Source organism: Homarus americanus, unplaced genomic scaffold (assembly GCF_018991925.1).
Source record: "Homarus americanus isolate GMGI-L3 unplaced genomic scaffold, GMGI_Hamer_2.0 scaffold1909, whole genome shotgun sequence".
NCBI classification, from domain to species: Eukaryota; Metazoa; Arthropoda; class Malacostraca; order Decapoda; family Nephropidae; genus Homarus; species Homarus americanus.
The window spans coordinates 139,126-160,302 of NW_024752372.1; the positions used below are offsets into that span (position 1 = coordinate 139,126).

Consider the following 21,177-nt stretch of genomic DNA (forward strand, 5'->3'; position numbering starts at 1 on the left):
CATACCACAGTGCATGAGAAACAGTATAACCCAACTAACTGGGCCTCTATCCTTGTTACAGCACCGCCTCTATGGCTTTGATACGCCCTACCCACCTTGTCTCTAACTACGATTTCAAGGAGATGTTCTTCGCCATCGTCCATCACTGAGTGGCGGCTGAAAACATATTGGAGTCAGCCTTAATGGTCAATATATTCAATGTTATGTCTCATACTTTAGTGACTATTGTACTGGTAGAGTGTGAAGACTCTTTAACTATGTCTTACCTGTAGTTGTACCTGAATCTTTGCTTGTATCTAAACTTGTATATGTATTTAAAACTGCTCTGCTTGTAACTATGCCGTACTTGTAACTGTGTCGTACTTGTAACTATGCCGTACTTGTAACTGTGCCGTACTTGTAACTATGCCTTACTTGTAACTGTGCCGTACTTGTAACTATGCCGTACTTGTAACTGTGCCGTACTTGTAACTATGCCGTACTTGTAACTATGCCTTACTTGTAACTGTGCCGTATTTGTAACTATGCCGTACTTGTAACTGTGCCGTGCTTGTAACTATGCCGTATTTGTAACTATGCCTTACTTGTAACTATGCCTTAATTGTAACTGTGCCGTACTTGTAACTATGCCGTACATGTAACTGTGCCGTACTTGTAACTATGCCGTACTTGTAACTGTGCCGTACTTGTAACTATGCCGTACTTGTAACTATGCCGTACTTGTAACTACTTGTAACTATGCCGTACTTGTAACTGTGCCGTACTTGTAACTATGCCGTACTTGTAACTATGCCTTACTTGTAACTATGCCGTACTTGTAACTATGCCACTTGTAACTGTGCGTACTTGTAACTATGCCGTACTTGTAACTATGCTGCCGTACTTGTAACTATGCCGTACTTGTAACTATGCCGTACTTGTAACTGTGCCGTACTTGTAACTATGCCGTACTTGTAACTATGCCGTACTTGTAACTGTGCCGTACTTGTAACTGTGCCGCACTTGTAACTATGCCGTACTTGTAACTATGCCGTACTTGTAACTATGCCTTACTTGTAACTATGCCTTACTTGTAACTGTGCTGTACTTGTAACTATGCCATACTTGTAACTATGCCGTACTTGTAACTAGGCCGTACATGTACCTATGCGGTACTTGTAACTAGGCCGTACTTGTAACTATGCCGTACTTGTAACTATGCGGTACTTGTAACTAGGCCGTATTTGTAACTCTCCTGTACTTGTAACTCTCCTGTACTTGGAACTGTATTTGTAACTCTAAAATACTTGTAATTTCATTGTACTCTGAACGGAACCACACATGTACTCTTAATTGTAACCGCAACTGTACTCTTACTTATTTATGAGTCTGAATTAAGAAACTTGAGTACCCAGGTAGTGTTGTTCCCTGAGATGATCATCAGTAACCCGAGAGTGCCAACGAACTGTAAGGTCGTCAGGTGTGAGAGGTGGGGGCGGGGGTGGGGGAAGGGAGGTGTGGGGAGGTGGGGGTGGTTGGAGATGTGACGGTAGTGAGGGGGTGGTGATGTGGGGGTGTTGGGGGGAGAAGAGGAGAGGTGGGGATGGGGATGGTGGCAGGGGGAGGTGTGGGAGGTGGGGGGTGGTTGGAGATGTGACGGTAGTGAGGGGGTGTTGGGGGGGAAGGAGGAGAGAGGGAGGGAAGAAGAAAAGGAAGGAAGAAGGGAGGGATAGATAGTTAGAAACGTACTGTAGGTAGAGGCCTTGTAGATTGGAGGGAAGAGTGGAAAAGAGAACAGGGGGGTAGGAGGGAGAGAGGGGAGGGAGAGGGGAGATGTCAGCATGAGGAGGTGTGAACCAGCTTCGTCAGGAATCTCCCCCTTCTGGTAGGCTATGCTGGCTTAAAAGACAGAGAGGAGAGAGAGGAGTGTCTCAAAGGTGTCTGTATCTCAGTAGTGTACACACCAGTCCTCCCCAGCAGCGGCCCTCACACACCATACCTCTCACCTGTAGTAATGGTAAGTGGGATACCTTTGCACCTCACCTTCCCTCGACTCTCTCTGTGTACTGCCATGGTCGAATTCTACACCCCATCTTTTAGTACACTTGATGTATATTTTCACTACAGTACATCAATCATACAGTACATGGACCTGTTTGTTATACATACGTAGTAAAATATGATCATTGTTCACTACAGTAAACATCTTAACACGTCCCAGACCATAACATCACGATTATTTTATAGTAAATCATCATACACCAGCTGTGACATGCTGCGTTACCACCAGCTGTGACATGCTGCGTTACCACCAGCTGTGAGATGCTGTGTTACCACCAGCTGTGAGGTGCTGAGGTTGTGTTACCACCAGCTGTGAGGTATTGAGGTTGTGTTACCACCAGCTGTGAGGTATTGAGGCTGTGTTACCACCAGCTGTGAGGTGCTGAGGTTGTGTTACCACCAGCTGTGAGGTGCTGAGGTTGTGTTACCACCAGCTGTGAGGTAGTGAGGCTGTGTTACCACCAGCTGTGAGGTGCTGAGGTTGTGTTACCACCAGCTGTGAGGTATTGTGAGGTGCTGAGGTTGTTACCACCAGCTGTGAGGTTGTGCCACCAGCTGTGAGTGCTGAGGCTGTTACCACCAGCTGTGAGGTATTGAGGCTGTGTTACCACCAGCTGTGAGGTGCTGGATTGTGTTACCACCAGCTGTGAGGTAGGCTGTGTTAGCTGTGAGGTGCTGAGGTGTGTACCACCAGCTGTGAGGTGCTGAGGTTGTGTTACCACCAGCTGTGAGTGCTGAGGCTGTGTTACCACCAGCTGTGAGGTGCTGAGGTTGTGTTACCACCAGCTGTGAGGTGCTGAGGTTGTGTTACCACCAGCTGTGAGTGAGCGAGTGAGTGATACAGTCACTCAGAGATAGTATTCAAATACCTGTCTAACGAGGGTAAATATAGACTACTGAGGAAGGCTTTACTCTTAGGTTTTGTGGGTTAGGGCGTGTGAGCACTACCTGAAAAAGTGGGGTTTTCCTCAGGTGAGTACTTCCCCCCACCTGCCTTTAATGGACACAACTATTTTTAAAAAGCAGAAGGCATACGTGAGGCTCCACGAAAGACTGTCGCTGTGAGAACTGAGAGGTGAGGACAGGAAGAGCCCTTGTTCCACTATGTCGAGAGTCTGAACATTGATCTATAAAGACTCATAACTTAATCAACATTTAAGTTATCGTGAAAAAATGTCAATGGAATTAAATGTCAATGGAATTAAAATTATCTATGTAAAGTAGTTTTTTGTGGTATAGAAAAAACAATAGAGGTGTTGTGGACGCTACATCAAACAAACACAGATGAAGACGCCATTAGTCCCCTCCCACCGAACAAAAACAATATACCAGGGTGTTTCTTTGTACAAACCAGTGCGTACAGGCTTAAGCATCAGGCCCCTTGCCAGCAGCACCTCACAGAACAAACCACTCGCCTGGCCTCTGTGACCCACGGAACAGGAAGTCATACTACGAGAGCTTGAACTGAGACAGAAACAGCGAAGCTCTTTGTGTGGCAACCTTGTGTTATTGTCTAGCCAAATGACGCAAGATACAAGAGCCAAACTAAGGCGCTCAATGGTACCAGATCACCCGACTGTATTTAGCACACCTGATATAATTCAATAAAACACAGCAACAATAATAATAATAATAATAATAATAATAATAATAATAATAATAATAATAATAATAATAATAATAATAATAATAATAATAATAATAATAATAATAATAATAATAATAATAATAATAATAGTAGTAAAATAAATACGTGGAAGTTATTGACAAATATTCCAAAGGTATGTGAACAAATTTACCTCTCATCTGATTCGTATTATGTCAAGGGAGGCGGAAGTGGAGGTCCTTGCCAAGTGCCTCACAGGTAGCCAACTCCCAGGTGTCAAGGAGTAACACGCGGCCATATGATTATAACTTTTTCACAGGTAGATTATTAGTAGATTCTAATTATCTCTTTGGCTTGTAATAAGTTTAAACCTTTTTAGAAAGTTTACCTTTGTTTGAAGGACTTGGCGATGTTATATTAATTCACACACACACACACACACACACACACACACACACACACACACACACACACACACACACACACACACACACACACACACACACACACACACACACACACACACACACACACATACTACTACAGTCTAACAGTCTCTATACAGTCACCACTCTTGTAGTAACATACCATTTATTTATATTACATTTCTATAAGTTAATAATTCAACTTCTTATTATTTAAATTTTTTGTCACTTTAGTTCATCTTAATAGACCAATATTTTTTTTAACAAGTTTTTTAATTTATATTTTCTTTATTTAATGTTGTTGTTTTTAGTTGTTTTTTCTATTTAGTTGTATCAGTTTTGAGTTAAATTAGATGAACCTTAGCCTTAATATCTGACAGCTTCTTTATTTATTGTTCTCGAGTGATATTTAGTATTCTAGAGTGTGTTCTTTAGTGTTCTACAGAGTGTTATTGCTTTCAGTCTGTCATTTATTACTACTAAAACGTTTATAACATCTCTTCGCTTATCATTACAGGATTCTCTAGACGCAGAACAGCTGTCTGGTATGTATACCACCCCCTACACACACACATACACACACACACACACACACACACACACACACACACACATACCTATAGTATTCAACGCATCTTTAAACAAACACCCTTAGTTATTACATATTTTTTGATACACCTCAACTCTCACTAAGCATCCCTACCTTACTATATATTGTAATTTATCAATGTATATTATAACTTATTCCTGTATATAATTCTTCCTCTATGTACTTTCATCTCGTCTTCTGTTTGATCTGAGGAAATTGAGTTTTCTTATAATGTCTTATATTTTTTATTTATTTGTTATATAATTTTATAGTTGTATTTTCCACATTGTATATACAGTATCCTTTGAACACACACACACACACACACACACACACACACACACACCCACACACACACACACACACACACACCCACACACACACACACACACATGATCTCCGCATGATTTAGTGTACAGGAGTGACGTCATATTTTCCCTACAGCCCTCCAGAAGGCCTTCGACTCCTTCGACACTGATAGCAAGGGCTTCATCACCCCGGAGACCGTGGGCGTTATCCTCAGGATGATGGGCGTCAAGATCTCTGAGAAGAACCTTCAGGAGGTCATCTCTGAGACTGACGAGGACGGTAAGTCGAGGAGGACGTAGTGAAGATGATTCTCGTGATATATGCAAATAATACTGTAGTGATTTAACGACCCGCGGCTGTACGTGAATCAACGGGAAAGTCTTTAGAAATATCATTTAAAACTTCAAACAAAGCCTCCTCCCTCGTCATATTTTTACCCTGACTATGTCACACTCAACCCTGCCACTCCTCCTCCAGGTTCCGGTGAGTTGGAGTTCGAGGAGTTCGTGGAGTTGGCCGCTAAGTTCCTGATTGAGGAGGACGAGGAGGCGCTGAAGGCCGAGCTAAGAGAGGCCTTCCGTGTGTACGACAAAGGCGGTGAGTTTACTAAAGGCTTGAAAAGAAATGTCTTGTCCTCTCTAGTAAATCATTCACAACAGACCTTCACCAAAATTTCATCAACACGTCATTTCATTCTGATAAAGGTTACGTTACACTTTACCTGAGCCTGTGTCCTATTCCTCCTTCAGGTAACGGCTACATCACCACCGATGTCCTGAAGGAGATCCTGAGAGAGTTGGACAACAGGTTGACTGAGGAGGATCTTGACAGCATCATTGAGGAGGTGGACGAAGACGGCTCCGGCACCCTCGACTTTGATGGTGAGAGAGAGAGAGAGACTGAGAGAGAGAGAGACTGAGAGAGAGAGTGAGATATTGAGAGAGAGTGTGTGAGAAAGAAAGAGAAAGAGTGAGTGAGAGAGAGAGTACGGTTGACTTAACCCCTTGAGCACGATGATTTAACCCTTTGAGTGTAAGACCATCGTAACTAGGTGACTGTGTACGTCACAGCACTGAAAGGGTTACCACATCGTTCTCAGTCTACTCAGGGTTTTAAGTCATCGTCCTCAAGGGGTTTAGTCATCATATTCAAGTTGTCATTAAATTCACTAAATTATTATTTTTTTCTTTTTTTTCAGAATTTATGCAGATGATGAACGGCTAAAAGAGAGAAAGAGAGAGACGGCCAATTCACTCACTTACTCACATTCTTCTCTCGATCACCCTTACTCACCTCTTCATAACTTCCACTCATTATTTTTACACTTTCACTCGCTAGTTTATCTTAACTTTTGCATATTTTCATTCATGGCTTTCACTCCGAGTCACTTACGTTCCTCACTCTCCTACTCATTCTCCTCCATCTCAGAATGTACAGGAACGGCATCACACACACACTTAACACTTAATACTTTACAGTTTATTAGAGATATGTTTAGTTAGTACTTAATTAACCCTTTCACAGCGGGAGGTTACCCTGAGCCGAAAAGAATCGTTTGGTGATACTAGAATAAAATGGCAATTGAGTGAAACGCAGCGAAACGGTTAATGAAAAAAAAGCGTATAATTGTTGTCGTTGTTATGATATCGGGGCATAGTTGATCATATTTAGTAATTGTGTAGCTCTCTCTCTAACTCCACCGGGTAGATCATTAGACATCATTATCGCTCGCAGCTGCTCCTATGTTTACCTGTGCCAATTGCAAACTTGTTAGATTAACCAATACTTTCTAGTGTGATCTAACGTTTCTTGCTAACTTCACTATTACTTATTTTTATTTTATTTATTTATTGCTGTAAATCGCTTATCGCTAAGTTTATTAATGCTATTTTGAGCAGTTTTCCATTGTGGCTGAAACCTTTTCTTTCCTTGGTTAATTAATAATATTTTATACGATAATTGTCTAGTACAGTACAGTCAGTTGTTGCTATTTTGTGCTATAAATCTTTTCTCGCTAACTTCACTATTGCTCTGTTGTGCTATAAATCACTTCTTGCTAACTTAGGGTAATACTATTTTTTGGTGAATCTCTCTATTAGTAAAATTACACTCACTCGCTTTTGTTAATATTTCGTGTACATTAATCCAGCGGTTTTTGTTAAGTTAATATTGGTATTTAGTGATTCTGAGTTAAGTTATTTCTGATTCGTGTGTTTGTTAGGTATTTAAGTGGCTTTTTTATATTATTATTTTGTTTGTTTTCTGTTTTGTTTGGATAGTGAGAGTGGGTAGGTTAGGTTATCTCTCTCTCTCTCTCTCTCATCTTCTCTCCTTTCATTGTCGACACGTAAGAACATCAGAACATAAGAATGGAGGAAACTGCAGCGGGCCTATTGGCCCATACTGGGCAGTCCCGTTTACACCCAACCCCTATTGCTCATATAAGCATCCAACCTATGTTTGAAGCAATTCAGCGTATTCGAGTTAATGATGATATTTGGTAACTTGTTCCATTCATCCACTACTCTGTTTCTAAACCAGTGTTTACCTATTTCACGCCTAAATCTAAATTTGTCTAATTTAAAACCATTGTTACGAGTTCGCTCCTGGTTGGATAGTTTGAGTACCTTTGTTTTGTCCCCTTTGTTTAGCCCTGACTTCCACTTATACACCTCTATCAGGTCGCCCCTCGCTCTACGTCTCTCGAGGGAGTGCAAATTCAGATGCTTTAACCTGTCTCTATACTCAAGGTTCCTAATGCCCGGGATTAGTCTTGTCATTCTCCTCTGAATTCTTTCCAAGGATTCTATATCCATTCTGTAATACGGTGACCAGAACTGAACTGCGTAATCCAGGTGTGGTCTCACAAGAGCAAGATACAGTTTTAGGATGACCTCGTCTTGTAACTAACACTCCTTTGTATGAACCCAAGTACTTTATTAGCCTTGTTACGAGCAAAAACACATTGTTTACTTGGCTTAAGGTTCCTTCTTATCATTACTCCTAAATCTCTCTCGCAGTCGGATTTCTCTATGGCATCGTTGTTCATCTGGTATCTGGTTTCCCTGTTTACATCTCCTATACTGAGTACTTTACATTTGTCGACGTTGAATTTCATCTGCCATTTTTCACCAACAAACTCAGCCTGTATCACCACCATCACCACCACCACCAGTACAACCACCATCCTAACCACGACCACAACCCTCACCACCTTCACCACCACTTCCACTACCACTATCACCGTAATTACCAACCACTACTACCACCATTATCACCACCACCACCTCCACTACCACCATCACCACCATTACCACCACATCATCACAACTTAAGCCTCATTTTACCTTCACTGGACTTTATGATCAAATGTCACGTTTATCCTCTAATGTAGAGTTACTAAATCTGTCTTAAATCTGACTTACTGATTAAAATCTCTCAGTGGTTGGATTTTTATTAACGGATTTATTGTAACCAAAATCTGCCAGAAGTCGGATTTATATTCATTAAATCAGGCTGTGGTCATAGTGTCACTCCATGTAGAAAAGACCGTGACCTCGTGACCTTTCGTGACCTATATGTCTCACCTGATGTCACCTGTTGTATTCACCTGTGACGATTTAATAAACAAGATAAGAAAGTTGGGTATTTTTATTCTATCTTTTATCTCTTTGGTTTAATTGATCTGATATTTTGATATAAATAAAAAAAATCATCATGAGAGTGAGATTACCTGAAGATTAACCCCCCAGTTTATTTTACCTGAGGATTAAACAACAAAATGATGCTAGCTGGGGGAGTTGAGTTAAGTTAGGTTAGGTTTTTCCTTTAGCATACAGTACACGTGGGGCTATTTCAGGCAGGGGACTAATATGGCTAGACCCCAGGAGACCGGTAGGAAAAAACAGACCCCCTTAAAAAAAATAGAAATAAAATAAATAAATAAAAACAAGCGAGAAATATTTACTAAATTTTACTCAGAATCAACATTACTAAAACTCCCCCCCCCACCCTGACCCCCCCTCACCACCCCCCCTCCCCATCACCCTCCACCCTCGTTAGTTTTTCTTTGTTGCGAGGGAGTTTCTTTACCTGTGAGAGAGACAAGGGGGCCTCCGGTACCTGAATTAGCCCCTAGGCCCCCGCAGAGACTAAGGTTAACCCCGGTAGTGAGGGGGGGGGGGTACCGGTATACGACTAGACTGGGGGCCATCCTACCATCATACCCCTCCTCTACCGGGGCTCCCTTCTCTGCCCTCCTCTCCTACTTCCCTTCCTCCCTCCATCCCTCCTCTATCCTCCCTTCGTCCCTCCCTATCCTCCCTCTCTCCTCTACCTCCCTACTCTCCCTCCTGTACCTTTCCTTCCTCTTTCCTCCCTCCTCTCTACCTTCACTATCCCCCCCCTTCTTACCTACTCGCCTTACCTATTCTCACCTTAAAATAGCTTCCCTCCCTCGATGTAGGCCACCTCTCTCTACCCAACACACCATCTACATTACCTCTACATCACATAGAATATAAATTCATAGACATTTCACGATTTTGAATGTATATTTATCATTTTCTTCCATTTAATTGCAAGGATAAAGTTACTTCTTTAAACGAACTGAAATTTTTGTTGATGTGAGGAAGGAAGGAAGGAAGGAAGGAGAGAAAGAAGGAAGTAAAGAAGGAAGGAATGCAGACAGACAGAAGGATCTTTCGTTAACACTACTCCTGTGAGAATCTTGTGGTGTAAAGTACATTACATTGAAAAAAAAAATATATATATATATAAACTTTACCATCACCCCAGAAACTTGATACACCTTCCAGAACACAACTCCAAGTATTAAACAAACAATTCGTACTATTTCTTTTTTTTTTCTTTCTAGTCAAATGAGAAACCTAAAAAGTGTGGACGCAACTAACTGTATACAGGTAGGCGAGTGTTGTCAGCTTCCAAGTCAATAAAATTTTAAGTGCATTTCCGCTGATACACCAAGAACTGTCGACGAGTTTATTCTGAGATGTTCTGGCTTCATGGCTTCGTTTGGCTTAGTCTGGTTTGGCTTGGTTGTGTGGGCGAGTGAACACCTGAATCTAAGCATAAACAGATAATTAGCATGTTTATTACGTCGTTCACCTGGTCTAATTACTTACTCATCGTGTGTGTGTGTGTGTGGTGTGTGTGTGTGTGTGTGGTGTGTGTGTGTGTGTGTGTGTGTGTATGTGTGGTGTGTGTGTGTGTGTGTGTGTGTGTGTGTGTGTGTGTGTGTGTGTGTGTGTGTGTGTGTGTGTGTGTGTGTGTGTATGTGTGTGTGTGTGTGTGTGTGTGTGTGTGTGTGTGTGTGTGTGTGTGTGTGTGTGTGTGTGTGTGTGTGTGTGTGTGGTGTGTGTGGTGTGTGGTGTGTGTGTGTGTGTGTGTGTGTGTGTGTGTGTGTGTGTGTGTGTGTGTGTGTGATGAAATAATGTTGACCTGTATGACGATTTAATTGACTGAATATCTATCTATCTATCTATCTATCTATCTATCTATCTATCTATCTATCTATCTAAGAGGCTGCTTGATCTTACTACCTCCTCCAAGACTACTTTCTAAGACCTCTTCACAAAGTCTTTTAAAAATATATAAACTTAAAGCATAATAATAAAAATAATAATAATAATAATAATAATAATAATAATAATAATAATAATAATAATAATAATGATAATAATAATAATAATAATAATAATAATAATAACAACAATAATAATAATAATAATAATAATAATAATAATAATAATAATAATAATAATAATAATAATAATAATAATAATAATAATAATAATAATAATAATAATAATAATATGATTAATAATAATACAAATTTCTAGCGTTTAAATACCATCTTAATTCTACCCTCTCAAGATATCGTGCCGCTGCTATCATAAAGTAACCTCCCTTTGGTTATCATATTACCTTACTAGTTTCTTTTAAGTGATATCAGTTACATATAGTCCTTTGTGAAACAGTTACCCGTGTTATATATTATGCTTCTAACGTACGGGTCATGTAGTAGAGAATACGTTGTAGTGTATGTTACGTACGGGTTACATCATAGAGAAAAAGGTATTCTGCAAATGTATATACTATACTTTCTACATACGGGTTATATACTAGAGATTAATTTGTATTATATGGTGCCTTATGGACAGGTTAATGAGACGTGGAACACCTGGGTGAGCTAGAGGTGGTAATGTAAACACCTTAATGTACAAAGTGTAAGTAAGAGAGTCAGGGAGGAAATAATTATAATGTGTTGTGCTATTGTTTCTTGCCGCGACACGATGTAATGGTGGCAAGTTTGTTGAAGGTTGGGGTTGGGTTAGGTTAGGTTAGGTTAGGTTAGGTTAGGTTAGGTTAGGTTAGGTTAGGTTAGGTTATATTACAGTTGGTTCCGTCAGGCTTGGCTAGGATAGGATAGGATAGGTTAGGTTAGGATAGGTTTGGTTAGGTTAGGTTCGCGTTAGGCAATTCAAGGTTACGTTAGGATAGGTTAGGTTATATTCGGTTCCCTTAGATTAGCATTATGGTTTGTTAATCTCAAGGTTAAATAAACAGTGGAGGTGGGGGGTGGCTAATCTTCAGGTGATCTTCCCTTATCTCCCAACATATTAAAAACATCAAGTATACATTTTCCATAGACTGGCGACTGTAAATCTCAACAACAGTCTCACAGGGCGTCTCTATCTCTCTCTGTCAGTATATATCTCTGTCTCAACCTAAGAGATAAAGGAGTGGTCGGGAGGCCTCACCTGCTCAGCTGTCAGTGTGGTTGACTAAGGGAGCCACCGTCACTGAACCTTGTGTTTATGTGTTACGGATGGTGTGAGTAAATGACTCCCTCTCTCTCTCTCTCTCTCTCTCTCTCTCTCTCTCTCTCTCTCTCACAAGCACTGAAGGAAAAAAATCATTCAAAAAGTATTTCAATGGCAGAAAAGTCATGTTGGAATCACCAGGTTGGACAGAGAAAGAGCGTCAGCCGCGACACAAGAGGCTCTGGGCAGATGGCCTCACCCCCACGTGCTTCTGCTCAGACCAATATAGACACCCAGTGGAAAGCGGCTATATAGTACTATGTTACACCGTGGGAGGGCAGGGGGAGGGAAGGGAGGAGGGTTGGGTGGGTGAGGGAAGGGAGGGGTATGGAGGGATGGGGGGTGAGTGAAGGGAGGGGATGGGAAAGGGTGGAAGGGGGTAAGTGGGGGAAGGAGGGAGTGTGTAAGTACAAAGCAACAGGGGTATAGTGGAGGTACAGGGGTGGGAGGTAGTGATGATGGTGAGGGGGAGGAGGAAGGGGTGATGGAGAAGATGGGGGAGGGTGGAGGTGAGAGTATTGTCCTTAGGGGTGAGGGGGAGTAGTGGAAGAATGTAAGGAAGGGATGCGTGGGGGTTAGAAGAGGAAAAAATGAGAATGTGGGAATGGAGGTGGAGGAGGTGAGGGGTAAGAATAAGAATAATGTAACTAGCACAGATGTGGAGGGGGGGGAGGGTGTGAGAGGAAGGCTGGGCAGGTAAGGAGGGGGAGTATGTCATGTTGGGGATCTCTGTCAGGCAAAAATAAAAGGCGGTTGTGAGGGCATAGGAGGTCCCACTGGCTCAACGAACACCAGTCGCCTCTGTACCTTCGTCTGTAGCTGACCTGCCGCCGTCCACCCCTTCAACACACATCAACATGGTAAGTACAACACCTGACAGCATCACCTCCTGCTCCTTGCTAAACTAAGTGATCAACATAACATGAAGGCAAAAGGTAGTTAGTTTACCGTCGAGATAACAAAGATATACCACGAAAACTTAATTACTGTGTATATAACAGATTTTTTTTAAGGGTTAATTAAACTATACCCTAATATAATCGGTATAATTCATCTCTTTCTTCTTTCACTTAAATAATTCATAACTTACATTCATTGTTGTTGTTGAAAGAAGTTGTCATGTAGTAACAGTTTCCTCCTCAATGTAGCAACAAGTGAGAGAGAGAGAGAGAGAGAGAGAGAGAGAGAGAGAAAGAGAGAGAGAGAGAGAGAGAGTGAGACACACTGAACTTAACACGTGAATCTTAGAACCCTAGCCTGTGTAATGGTGTTGTGGTGGGTGTAGTGGTGGTGATGGTGGTGGACTGGTGGTAGTGTTGCTGGTGATTGCAGTGGTGGTGATGAAGGTATTGGCTGTAGTGATGTTTGTGTTTATTAGGACACACTAGGGAAGGTTATCAGAGTGTTGACGTTAAAGTTAATTACTAATATAGATAAAAATGCCGTCGATTTTCACACTTAACTAATTTGGGATCACATGAAAATTACCCTCTAGCTTATATCACCTGAAGATTAACCTCACCTAACCTAACCTAACCTAACCTCACCTAACCTAACCTCACCTAACCTAACCTCACCTGACCTCACCTCACCTCACCTAACCTAACCTAACCTCACCTAACCTCACCTAACCTAACCTCACCTAACCTAACCTCACCTAACCTCACCTAACCTAACCTAACCTAATGCTCACGTAGTGTTAGAGTATTTAATCATCAGTTAAAATAAGTTAGGGTGTCTAATCTTCAGGTGATCCCAAACACATTCTTATTACTTACCTGGTCTTTATTAATCAACTAGAGGACATTGTTGACTTATTATTATCTTTATTTAATTTATGTTTTATTTTTTCTTTATTTTATTATTTTATTATATTTTCACACGTATATACGATTTGCTCTCAGTCATTATGCAGTATATTTCAGGGTATAATATTTTGTATCTTTAACTTCAAACTTAATATATTTTATAACTCTGGATTGTTATTAATATTTATTTTTATTTAACTGTTTAATGATACTTGTGTATTATATTTTGTCTGACATTAACCTATTATTATTATTATTATTATCATTATTATTATTATTATTATTATTATTTGTAGTAGTAGCAGTAGTAGTAGTAGTAGTAGCAGTAGTAGTAGTAGTAGTAGTAGTAGTAGTAGTAGTAGTAGTAGACCATGAGGCTACAGTCACTGAATGCCGCATAGATCTGCGGCTCAACTAATTTAACACAGGTAGGATAGCTACTTATGCATTAGGATATTTAATATTAAGGTAATTAAATGGTGGCGAAGGTGTGGCTATTGGGGGAGGCTGGAGGCCAATTTAAAAAAAAAAAGAAAAGTAGTAGTAGTAGTAGTAGTAGTAGTAGTAGTAGTAGTATCGTCTTCCTTACTCCCTGTTGTAGTGTGTAATACAGAGTATCACCATTCACACCACAACTACCTTTACAGGATATGCTGGATGAAGAACAGATTGGGGGTATGTATCACCTGAAGGCGGCTATGTAGTGCATGTTGTGGCCCTGGCCCTGGTACCCGACGTCCCTCCCCCGCCTAGGTCCTCACACACACACACACACACACACACAACAATGCGATCCAACTAAGACATCATTTACTGTAGATGATGATATAAGTGGGTCAGTATCTTACGTGAGTCCCCCCTACCAAGTTTTCACAGTATTGGTTCTCTCTGTTGAACCTTCCCAAAATCGCCATGAGTGACCAACTGAGATATTATGTTCCTTATCCCCTAAGGTCTACTATGTCCTCCAGGCCATATTAGCCCACACTATCACAGTTGAATATCCTTGTCTTGCTCTGTGTACACCTTAGCCATCACCCCCATCTACAGTAGTTCCCCCTTACACCAGTTATCGTTTTCTATTCGTACGTTTGTTGTCCGAGTAGGATATATAAACAAACTCATTCGTTATTTTTTCCCCTAGAGTTTGACCTGAAGATTATGAACCTCCAAGATATAAAGTTTCTAAAGAAATATGTTTCGTGAACCTTTTTTGCTGTGGATGAACCATTTGGAGGTGTTGTGAACCTCCTTCTTGTAAATGAACCAGTGAACCTCCTTCTTGCACTAAGCATGGTGGGCTACATCCTCCTCCTCCTCCTCCCAGATTTTGATTCATTCATCACTAAGATCATCACCTCGAAGCGTCTTAAACTGATGAAGAAAATGTGATGCACCTCATGACCTCATCTCATATGTTATTCTCTGTCCTATTCACCATCTACTTTCCTCACTTCTCATCTGTGCGTCTCATCTACATCCTCACATTGTTTTACTTCACCCATCACTGTTTGTCTTGTTCGTGGCAACACTTACAGGTATGTATATATGTATTACAGCAACACACTGCAACACACTAACGCTATACACTCGTCTTACAGCCCTCCAGAAGGCCTTCGACTCCTTCGACACTGATAGCAAGGGCTTCATCACCCCGGAGACCGTTGGCGTTATCCTCAGGATGATGGGCGTCAAGATCTCTGAGAAGAACCTTCAGGAGGTTATCGCCGAGACTGACGAGGACGGTAAGTGGCGACTGACGAGGACAGTAAGTGGCGACTAGTCAAAATAGTTGCAAAATTTGTGTCTATATCATGATGTTATATCAAACCACAGTTATACTGATAATGATAATGAATTTGAGAAACATAATCTGATACAAATATGTCAACCACCTCACATGCGTGGTGGGCTGTCTGGTGCATGTCCCTTCACCACCCTGTTGGCAAGACGCCTCACTATCTCTAGGAGCTAGTCACTTCCGCCTCCTGTATAATACTTCTATGTTTGTTCACTTGTTTCTTTAAAATGATGATTCCTTTATCTCGAAGTCTGAGACTGTAACGTTTGTGATGGATAAGTTATTGTCTGAAAAGACAATATCTAGCCTTTGACTTTGTTTTTAAAATAACGGTAAAGATTCGGAAAAAGTCGACCACGGAAACTACTAACAAAAATAGGGTTTTATAGAGTATTTTGTTGTGCTTCAAGCGAATCTTACCCTCATTTCCGTCACAAATGCGCTGTCATTGATATATGAACCCACATTTCTAACAACACTGGTTGCATAAAGTGGGCAAGGCCTCGAAAAAGAGGGAAATTCTGGGGTAAAAACACAAAAAAAAAAACTGACGAAACGAACCGTAATGAAACCTAACCCGAGAAACCAGAAGGATCTGCCTAACCTGGAACCCCGGTGCGTAAAAATTTGCCTTAGCAGATGTCAAGGTAGGAGGAAGTGGTGGAGTATTGTCTCATGAACGTCGTGTCAGGCTTGGACCATGTACCGAGTGAAATATTGTCGGAAACGTTCCTTCTTATTGCAGGCACGAAGCACCCAACTCTTGATATACTGCCACAATAATTCTATATTTTGCGTATGAGTGCGTGTAGAAGGATCCACTAAACTTTCACTATGGTTGACAGTTCTGTGGGTGTAACCAATGTCACCAAGGGTACTGTACGCCCTCCAAAGGTCAGCATGAATGATGGTACTCGCTTTTACAAACTGCTGAATTGGCGGTGTGGGAGTATCAGCACTACGGCCAGGCAATGGTAGTATGAATTTTCTGTTTGGAGACAGTTTCAACGCCCTCTAACACCCACACTCTTCTCTCTTCACGGCCACGATTGTATTTTGATTTTCCAAATTTACTTTCGCCTATTTCAACTACAACACCAGGCCCCCTATGGGTTCTTTGATATGCAACCAGTGTTCACAGACCTCAACACAGAAGTTTTTCCAATTTACGACAGTTTCAAATGATATATCCTGATAACTGCACTACAAAATCACAAGTTCTTTCGCACTGATAGATGTGTTTTATCCAGATATGTGCCCTTAAAACACAAAAACACACAAGCCACAGTGAGGTGATTTCTTTGTCTTGGCAACCTTTCGTCTTTTCGCACAAAACCAAAGATAACGACAGTTCCAACCGCACTTTCCGCACTTCACACAGGTTGGCAAAATAACAAGAGCCATAAAAATGTTAATGGCAGCCGGATCGTTTTCAAATACACAATGAATGGTTTGCCAAGCTCAGGAGGAGGAGGAGGAGCAGAAATATCACGTGACACGAGAGAGTAACGCTGATTAGCTGGGCATAGTCGCATGACACCAAGACTCACGGTGATTGGCAGAACATACATGGAATCAGTGTCTCCCGCCAAAGTTTAATTTCTTGTGTGATAACAAAAGGTCCAAAATACTCGAAAAAATATAAATTTGCGACAGAAACGCAGTAGAATAAACTATTTTGGTGTTTTTTTTCTTTGTCTCCCTATTTAAATAATAATATGAAGTTCCGCGGTCGACCCTCATGAATTCTTAGCAACGTCAGACTTAACAACATATTTTCATAATGATGCAAAACTGGGATGGTCGAGAGGATCAACATGCACTAAGACCAGTCATCTCCGCGAGGTGGCGCTGTATCTCACTAACAGAAAATATCTCTCCTTCTCTCCTGTTGCCTGTTGGTGCTGCCTGCCTGCCTACCTATCTGCCTGCCTGTCCCATCTCTCCACATCCACGCCTGGCTTGTGTCCTCCCTCAAACACACGTCACTGGGTCATCGTCATCCCTGGAACACTGACCCACCTCATCGTCGTCTCCATCATGTACGATGTCATCCATGGCTGTGATGTGTACCGTCCGTGTTGCTCCTCGACTCCCTCTGGCGATTCTCAACCTTCAACAATTGCTTCCTTTACTCGATATACATTAACCTTGTACTTTCTCCTCGTGACCTGATCCCTGACACTAAACCTTACCCTCGATACCTGAACTCATCCACTGTGCCCTCATCCTCGACCTGCCATTCCTCCTCCTCCAGGTTCCGGTGAGTTGGAGTTCGAGGAGTTCGTGGAGTTGGCCGCTAAGTTCCTGATTGAGGAGGACGAGGAGGCGCTGAAGGCCGAGCTAAGAGAGGCCTTCCGTGTGTACGACAAAGGCGGTGAGTTTACTAAAGGCTTGAAAAGAAATGTCTTGTCCTCTCTAGTAAATCATTCACAACAGACCTTCACCAAAATTTCATCAACAAGTCATTTCATTCTGATAAAGGTTACGTTACACTTTACCTGAGCCTGTGTCCTATTCCTCCTTCAGGTAACGGCTACATCACCACCGATGTCCTGAAGGAGATCCTGAGAGAGCTGGACAACAGGTTGACTGAGGAGGATCTTGACAGCATCATTGAGGAGGTGGACGAAGACGGCTCCGGCACCCTCGACTTTGATGGTGAGAGGACAGGAGTGTGACGGACAGGAGACAGTAGTGTGACGGACAGGGGACAGTAGTGTGACGAACAGGAGACAGGAGTGTGACGGACAGGGGACAGTAGTGTGACGAACAGGGGACAGTAGTGTGACGAAGAGGAGACAGGAGTATGACGGACAGGAGACAGTAGTGTGATGGACAGGGGACAGGTGTGTGACGGACAGAAAGGTGACAGAGAAGGCACAGGTACGATATAGAGGGGGTAGAGGTGCGGGAGGGAGGTGTTATCCAAGGCTGTGTTGTGTACCGTCCGTGTGGTAAAGAAATGGACAGAGGTGCGACATAGAGGGGAGAGCGTTATGACAGGTGCGACAGAAAGAGGACAAGGGTGGGACAGAGAAGGGAAAGGAGAAATATGGAAGAGGATAACGACCAATAAGACCAAAGACAATGAAGATGAACAGAGACAAAAAATATATTGGAATAACTCACTCACTCACTCACTCACTCGCTCGCTCACTCACTCACTCACTCACTCACTCACTCACTCGCTCACTCACTCACTCACTCACTCACTCACCAAGATACACAACTAACAGGCAAAACACCATCAGCTGTACAAAAACTACACGCAAAAAAATATCTGACTTCTAGAACTAAAACAGTAAACTAAATTGGTGTAAGTTTAAAGAATTTATTTCAATTCTGTACATGATAAAAAGAATTAATGACTATGGATTTATTTTGAGTGATGAAATATAAATGAACTGTAATCTTTATTTTCCATTAGTTTTATGTGATATATATTGAAGTATATGGATAGTAGTTGATAATGAAATATATTTGAATTATATGTTCGTGGTATGGAAAGGATCTATGAGAAGTGGAGGTATTGAAGGTTGTGGAGGTTAAGGTGGTGGAGGTGGAGGTCTAATCACGTGACCCACCTCCTCCTCGACTGATGGTGGAGGTAGTGGAGGTGGAGGTAGAGGTCTAATCACGTGACTCACCTCCTCCTCGACTGATGGTGGAGGTAGTGGAGGTGGAGGTAGAGGTCTGATCATGCATCTCACCTCCTCCTCGATTGATGGTGGAGGTTGTGGAGGTGGAGGTAGAGGTCTAATCACGTGACTCACCTCCTCCTTGACTGATGGTGGAGGTAGTGGAGGTGGAGGTAGGGGTCTGATCATGCATCTCACCTCCTCCTCGACTGATGGTGGAGGTTATGGAGGTGGAGGTAGAGGTCTGATCATGCATCTCACCTCCTCCTCGACTAGAGTAATCATTGTATCAACTTCTCATTTCAGAGTTCATGGATATGATGAACGGTTGAGATTATTCTTCCTTCTCGCTGACTGAGGCCGCCGCGTTATTCATTTGTTTTTTTATCATTCCTATTCTCTCATTCACTTGTTTTCTTAACTTATTTTTTTACGTTTCTCATTCATCTATAGTATTTTGTTATTGTTAATCGTTCTTGTTAATTAATGAAGCGGGTTTTTTTCTCAGTTGCTTTTGTTTATTTTGTTTATGTTTTCGTTCTGTGGCTTTTGTTAAATTTTCCACAGTTGTTTGTTATTTTTTTATGTGCTTATCCCATAGAGCAAGATGCTGAGACACTGATATTTCTGCTTATTCCTGAGACAGTTCGCTGAGACTATGTTTACATCTTGAGACTTTTAGACAATCATTGAGGCTTTTTTTAATCTGCTTATCCCTAAGAAATTGTTTAGAACTTCATTTTCTGCTGCTGAAGGAAAGTCGCAAAATTATTTCTGCTTTTTTTAATGTACCTGAAACTATTTTTTTTTACAGGACAGTATTACAAAAGTTGCTGTTGTTTGAGGCAGTTGTTATAGCTTGTCACTATTGTTTTGTTTTTATTTTACATCTAAGACTCTTCCTCCTTCCTCTACTTCCTCATCTCTCTTCTTCCCCCTCCCTCTTCTTCCTTCTCTCTCTTCTTCCTCCTCCCTCTTCGCCTTTCTTCCTCTCCTACAACCTTTTTAAAGTTGCTAAAGATCGAGAAGAACAGAATTTTAAGACTTTCTTTAGTTTGTACCTGAAACCTTCACCAAGTCATCTTCACCTATACATGAAGGTCTTAAGACGACACATAAGACTCTTTTTGGTTATTTGAGACGTTTATGACAACTCTCTGTAGTTTTTTCATCTTTATTGCATTCATCCTGTGTTTTTATGTATTTTCAGTTACTTTCGTGCAGGTGTTTGTTCCTCCTGTAGTGAATATAGCCCGCCAGTGTGTTTACAAAATGATACGACTTGGCCCGCCTGGCTATACGTAGATCTCCTTTTGTATTTTTATGTTCTGTAGTTGCCATTTACTTTCCTTATACTATAGTTATCATCAGTTTTAAACGTCTATATTTATTTTACGTAGGTTTTTAATTCCTCTTCTCTACATTTCCTGTATTTTATAAGTGCAATGCTCATTTGCTTGAGGCTTTTTTTATTATCATCAGTTGCTTGTATTTTCGTTCTTACATTTGTTTTGCGATGCTCAAATGTTTGTTATGAACTCCGTGTGCGTCCTGCGCTTCCCACGCTTTTTCGAGGTGTTTCTATACTTCTGCTGCTTCATATTTTTTTAGAATTTATTAATGTATCACTACACTTTTATCATTTAATAGATTTTTTTCTAAACTGTTATCATTTATTACGTGTTTCTAAACTTTTTTACACTTATATATGAATTTCAATACTTATTTCACTTATAAATGTATATCCATACTTCTTTCACTTATGATTTACTTCATCTATGGATTTCTAAGTACTGTATATCGCCTCTGGTCACGCTCTGGGGCCTGGGTGAAGACGCCCCCCTTCAGCGGTTAATCTCAGTTGATATAGAATAAACAACTATGAATACCAGTGGTTTTCCTTCACTCCTTTGAAAGATGTAGTTAATAAGAGAGACTGATGATCTGTGGTGCTCAGGTGGTGCTGAGGGAGGCCACACAGGTAACATGTAGTGCTGAGGGAGGCCACACAGGTAACATGTAGTGCTGAGGGAGGCCACACAGGTAACATGTAGTGCTGAGGGAGGCCACACAGGTAACAGATGGCACTGACTGCTGATTGAAATCACAGGTG

The 21,177-nt window shown here is 41.4% G+C and overlaps 2 protein-coding genes across 2 annotated transcripts; both read left to right on the forward strand.

The window, feature by feature from the left end:
* The first annotated feature begins 1,910 nt into the window (after window positions 1–1,910).
* LOC121855061 (troponin C) lies at window positions 1,911–7,298 on the forward strand. The gene is made up of 6 exons (XM_042349888.1): window positions 1,911–1,996; window positions 4,589–4,616; window positions 5,105–5,248; window positions 5,447–5,566; window positions 5,719–5,850; window positions 6,168–7,298. The coding sequence occupies exons 1-6, from the start codon at window positions 1,994–1,996 to the stop codon at window positions 6,191–6,193; spliced, it is 453 nt and encodes a 150-aa protein (XP_042205822.1). The 5' UTR covers window positions 1,911–1,993; the 3' UTR covers window positions 6,194–7,298.
* Window positions 7,299–12,570: 5,272 nt separating this feature from the next.
* LOC121855063 (troponin C-like) lies at window positions 12,571–20,952 on the forward strand. The gene is made up of 6 exons (XM_042349889.1): window positions 12,571–12,674; window positions 14,270–14,297; window positions 15,224–15,367; window positions 17,681–17,800; window positions 17,953–18,084; window positions 19,371–20,952. Exons 1-6 carry the CDS (start codon window positions 12,672–12,674, stop codon window positions 19,394–19,396), a joined length of 453 nt encoding a protein of 150 aa, XP_042205823.1. The 5' UTR covers window positions 12,571–12,671; the 3' UTR covers window positions 19,397–20,952.
* Window positions 20,953–21,177: the final 225 nt, after the last annotated feature.

Bases quoted from the DNA above. Each gene is read 5' to 3' on its own strand.
- LOC121855063 (XM_042349889.1), top strand. The intron at 14,298-15,223 runs GTATGTATCACC...CTCGTCTTACAG, and splicing joins GGATGAAGAACAGATTGGGG to CCCTCCAGAAGGCCTTCGAC. The intron at 15,368-17,680 runs GTAAGTGGCGAC...CTCCTCCTCCAG, and splicing joins CGCCGAGACTGACGAGGACG to GTTCCGGTGAGTTGGAGTTC.
- LOC121855061 (XM_042349888.1), top strand. The intron at 5,249-5,446 runs GTAAGTCGAGGA...CTCCTCCTCCAG, and splicing joins CTCTGAGACTGACGAGGACG to GTTCCGGTGAGTTGGAGTTC. The intron at 5,851-6,167 runs GTGAGAGAGAGA...CTTTTTTTTCAG, and splicing joins CGGCACCCTCGACTTTGATG to AATTTATGCAGATGATGAAC.